The 4912-nt window shown below is 50.5% G+C and overlaps 1 protein-coding gene across 1 annotated transcript in view; it reads left to right on the forward strand.

Annotated features, from left to right (window-relative positions):
* Positions 1-4912, forward strand: part of GAPDHS (glyceraldehyde-3-phosphate dehydrogenase, spermatogenic) — a 16672-nt gene that overhangs the window by 7101 nt on the left and 4659 nt on the right. Inside the window, exons 3-5 of the mRNA XM_021719039.1 lie at positions 2417-2546; positions 3587-3683; positions 3851-3957. Coding sequence (XP_021574714.1) covers positions 2417-2546; positions 3587-3683; positions 3851-3957 — 334 coding nt within the window. The remainder of the gene's footprint in view (positions 1-2416; positions 2547-3586; positions 3684-3850; positions 3958-4912) is intronic.

A 4912-nucleotide genomic window follows, 5' to 3' on the forward strand; every position in this document is an offset into this window, starting at 1 on the left:
GCGGGGCTTAGGCTGGGAAACGCTGGAAGCCACAGCAGCGGACAGGTTTGACAGGCACAGGACGTGAACCCCTTTCCTGCTCATCACTGCTCTGCGGCCTGAGGCTCCATCTTCCCCTCTGTAAAGTGGGCTTATAGCGCATGGCTCACAGGACTCGGTGAGCTGATGCAGTGAGGAGCTCAGCACAGCATGCAGCTATCTCCACAGCCGTCTCCAACCCTGGTACCCCACCCCTAGAGTGGAAGGGGAGGAGAGCAGAAGGCAGGGAGAAGTCTCGGAGGACCATCTGAGTTTCCTTCTGAAAGGGTGCCAAATGGGCTCCGATTTCCACCCTTAACCCAGGCGGACAAATCTCCCCCTTTCCTGTTAGCAGAAACAGCCCACAGGAATGCAAACATCCTCAAGGTCACCAACAACCACAGGGCGGCTGCCACCAATAAACAGACACCTTTATGAACTTGTACTACTACTGTACACACCCATAGTCCAGCCACAGGCTACAAGGTCTGTGGCAGCAGAGAGGCCAGGGAGACAGGCCAGCTGGCCCTCAGCTCCCAGCCCACCACCTCCCAGGCGCCTTCGACTCCAGTGTCCAAAGCAATTCCTATCACCCTTCAGCTCCTCTCCACACCATTCTTTCCCCTTCCTCAAGACCACTCTTAGCATGGGACTTCCTTCCCTCCTCTATTAAAATCAGCTCCTACTTGTGGGCTTTCAGATCTCCTTGAGTCCTCACAGCAGCCCCTAGGTGGGGAGGATGTGGCATCTAGGAAACTGGCCAGAGAGGTTTATTAACTTGCCCAAGACCACCCAGCAGCAGGTGACAGCTTGAAACCCTCTGCCACTCAGGTCCCTTGAGCCTCCACTTCTCCTTTCTTCTCCACAAGCCCTCACCTGTAGTGAGGTATAAGCACATCTCTGAGTACAGATGTTTTCAGTGTAGTGAGTGGGTGTGTGTGGAGGCAAGTGCCAATGTGGGTTTCCATCTTTTTCATGCAGTATGGCTCCCAGTATCCCCTAAGCTTCCCTGAGGATAAGAAACACCTGGAGTGCTTGTTGAAAACAGGATTCCTGGGCCCCCCTCAGTACAGATCTACTAAGTCAGATTTTCCTAGGAGAGATTTCCCCACGTGATTCTTATCATCAGAACAGTTTGCTAAATCAATTATCAGACAAGTTTGGAAAATGATCCTTGAAATACTAATGTGAGCCAGGCTTGGTGGCTCAGCCTGTAATCCCAGCACTTTGGGAGGCCGAGGCAAGTGGATTGCCTGAGCCTGGGGGTTCGAGACCAGTCAGAGCAACTTGGCAAGACCTTGTCTCTACAATAAATCAAAAATTAGCCGGGTATGGTAGTGCACACCCGTAGTTCCGGCTACTTAGAAGGCTGAGGCAGAAGGATCGCTGGAGCCCAGCAGGTTGACACTGGGGTGGCCATGAGCGTGCCACTGCACTCCTGCCTGGGCGACAGAGTGAGACGCCAACTAAAAAAAAAATTACTAATGTATGGCATGTTTCCTAAGATCTATCATAAACACTACATATATTACCTCATTTAGTCTTCACAATGGCCTTCTAAGTACTATTATCTCCATTGTACATAGGAGGAAACTGAGGCACAAAGAAATTATTAAAAACACATACCCACTGAATTAGAATCTTCAGGGAAGGATTCCTGGTATTGCTATTTTATTTTTTAATTTAATTTTATTTATTTTTGAGCCAGAGTCTCAGTCACCCAGACTGGAGTGCAGTGGCATGTTCACGGCCACCACAGCCTCAACCTGCTGGGTTCTGGCGATCCTTCCACCTCAGCCTATCCTTCCACCTCAGCCTTCCAAGTAGCTGGAACTACAGGAGCACACCACCATGCCCAGCTAATTTTCTGACTTATTGTAGATACGAGGTCTTGCCAAGTTGCCCAGGCTGGGGCACTGATTTTATTTTTCGAGTCGGAGTCTCACTCTGTCGTCCAGACTGGAGTGCAGTGGCCACTCCCGGCCACCGCAGCCTCGCCGGCCGGGCTCCGACAATCCTTCCGCCTCAGCCTTCCGAGTAGCCGGAATTACAGGCACACGCTACCACGCCCGGCTGGTTTTTTGATTTATTGTAGAGATGAGGTCTCGCTGCCCAGGCGGGTCTCGAACCCGCAGGCTCAGACAATCCACTCACCTCAGCCTCCTAAAGGCGCGGGATTACAGGCTGAGCCACTGAGCCCGGCTGGCACTGATATTTTAAAACAAGTCCACTCCTTGTTTATTCTGTGGATCAAAAAGATTTGGAAAACACGGGGCTACGTGGCTGGCCTGGCCACCAGGGGCTGGGAGCCAGCACCAAGTTCTGGATAGCAAAGACAGTTCATTCTATTTCACTTTGGTGGTGATGTAACTCATTCCCCCCTTCCCCACCCCCACAGTGACAAGACCACCACCCCCACCTGATCCCAAGGTTGAGGTAGAGCCAGTCGAGGAGGAAGAAAAGCCACCACCTACCCCTCCTCCTCCTAAGAAATCTATGGCTCGGGAATTGACAGTTGGAATCAATGGGTAAGTCTACTCTGGCCTGGTTCCTGAGGCCTTAGGGTCCAGCCCCTCTGGTTACTATCACCCTGGAGAAAATGGGGAATAAAGTAGACAGGACCCCGCACTCTGAGCTCCTATCCTGGTACGGAAGACAGCAATAACCAAATAAAAAAACAAAGATAGTTCAGTGGTGCATGTTGTGAAGAGAACAGCACTCAGTGGAATAGTAAGACTGGAGAGGACAGCATTAGCCAGGGTGGTCAGGGAAGGCCTCTGGGAGAAGGTGACACTGGAGTGAGACCTGAGTGAAGAGAGGTAGCCAGCTAGGCGCCTTGCTGGGGAGACTTCCAGGCAGAGGGGCAAGCAATGGCTCTGGGGTGGAGAAGGCAAGCTCAGCGTGTTCAAGGACAACCAGAAAGTCAGTGTGGTTGGTGGGGAGGGTGAAGGGGGGGAAGGAAAAGCTAGGCAGGGGTCTGGCCACCGTGGTAAGGAGTTGGGATCTTGTCTTACTGATAGAGCATGGTGGAGGTTTTCTTTCTTTTTCTTTTTTTTGAGGCCACTCCCGGCCACCGCAGCCTCGACCTGCTGGGCTCTGGCGATCTTTCCGCCTCAGCCTTCCAAGTAGCTGGAACTACAGGCGCATGCTACCATGCCCGGCTGAGTTTTTTATTTATTGTAGAGATGAGGTCTCGCCAAGTCGCCCAGGTGGGTCTCAAACCCGCGGGCTCAGGCAATCCACTCACCTCAGCCTCCCAAAGTGCGGAATTACAGGCTGAGCCACCGGGCCCGGCTATGGTGGAGGTTTTCATACCAAAAGTCATAATATGACTTGAAGTTTTAAGACCCACCCAGCTACAAGGTTAAGAATAAGGGTAGGGGACGGATGGAGAGAAAACAAAAAGCAGCTAAGAGGTGGACAAGGTTATCTGGGCAAGAGATGACAGCAGCCTGTCGAGGTGGGAGCCTTCTGCCCCCAGAACGAGGATTTCCACCCAGTTCTCTTGATATGCCTCCTCTCCATTACCTGTTCTCTTTTATCCCTTCCTTTGCCTGTCCCTGGCCAGATTTGGACGCATTGGTCGCCTGGTGTTGCGCGCCTGCATGGAGAAGGGCGTTAAGGTGGTGGCAGTGAATGACCCGTTCATTGACCCAGAATACATGGTGAGTAGCAGGCAGAGACAGAACAGGAAGGGTGGGGCTGAGGGGCGGGAGTTCAGGGGAGCTCTGTGGAAGACTCTCAGCGGCAATGTGGAAGCCACCAAGGTGGGGACTCTCTAGGGATGCTTGCTCTGCCACCCCAAGACTAGGAGCCATTCTGTCTCCTGCAGGTGTACATGTTTAAGTATGACTCCACCCATGGCCGATACAAGGGGAGTGTGGAATACAAGAATGGACAGCTGGTTGTGGACAACCATGAGATCACTGTCTACCAGTGGTAAGGGCAGCGTCTGTCTCGCGCAGCTTGTGACACATTAAGGCAAGGCATGTGAAGATGGCTCAAATGGGAACGCCCCCCAAATTGTGTGCATGCTTCTGGGGACTAGTTTGAAAAGAGGGGTCTCAGGGAAGTCCTTCACTCCTAAAATCGTTAAGCACTAATCTAGACAGATGCCTGCTATACTCAAGAATACTTTAACGCACGTGTGCATCTGTTTTCTCACAGGCATATCAACTCAGCATGCCTACAATTCAACTCCTGATTCCCCTTCAACCCCTACACCTGCACGTCTCTCTTCCTGGAAAATGGCTTAGCTCTCTAGCCAACTCCTTCTGGTCAGGTCCTACACAGCAGTCAGAGGCCTTTTTAAAACATCCACCAGGCCAGGTTACTCCTCTACTTAAATCCGCCAATGGCTTCACCCCACAAATAAAACCCCAGATCCTAATGGGGCCCCCCAAGCACTATGCACCCACCCTGCAGCCTTTCCATGTCACCTCAGTCACACCACCAGCCATCTACCTCTTGGGAACCCTGAGTCAGCACCTCTCCCAGACAATGCTGACTTCTTAGAACCCATCTCACAGAGTTCATGCTGATATTAATGCAGACCTTTCATCTGAAGATATGTCCAGATTCTGTAAGTCAAAAGCAGTAACGTTACCAGATGTTTAACATACTGCAAATGCAAACATTTTCAAGATCCAAAAAAAAAAAAGAAAAATTTATTAGTTGTGAAACATTAAACCTACCATATCTTTCTAATGTAAACTATTAGTCACTGCTGGCCCCAAGTAGTCCACAACCTTGCCAAGTAGAAAACAGCAATGTTTAATATGTCTCAAAAACAAATGCTTGTCAAAATACCAAGTAAAAACATAAATTTATAAAACAGGAAACCAAACACTTCTCTCTTTTTTTTTTTTTTTTTGAGTTGGAGTCTCACTCTGTC

The sequence above is a fragment of the Carlito syrichta genome, unplaced genomic scaffold (genome assembly GCF_000164805.1).
Source record: "Carlito syrichta isolate Samal-C Ts95f unplaced genomic scaffold, Tarsius_syrichta-2.0.1 Scaffold314091, whole genome shotgun sequence".
Classification (NCBI taxonomy): Eukaryota; Metazoa; Chordata; class Mammalia; order Primates; family Tarsiidae; genus Carlito; species Carlito syrichta.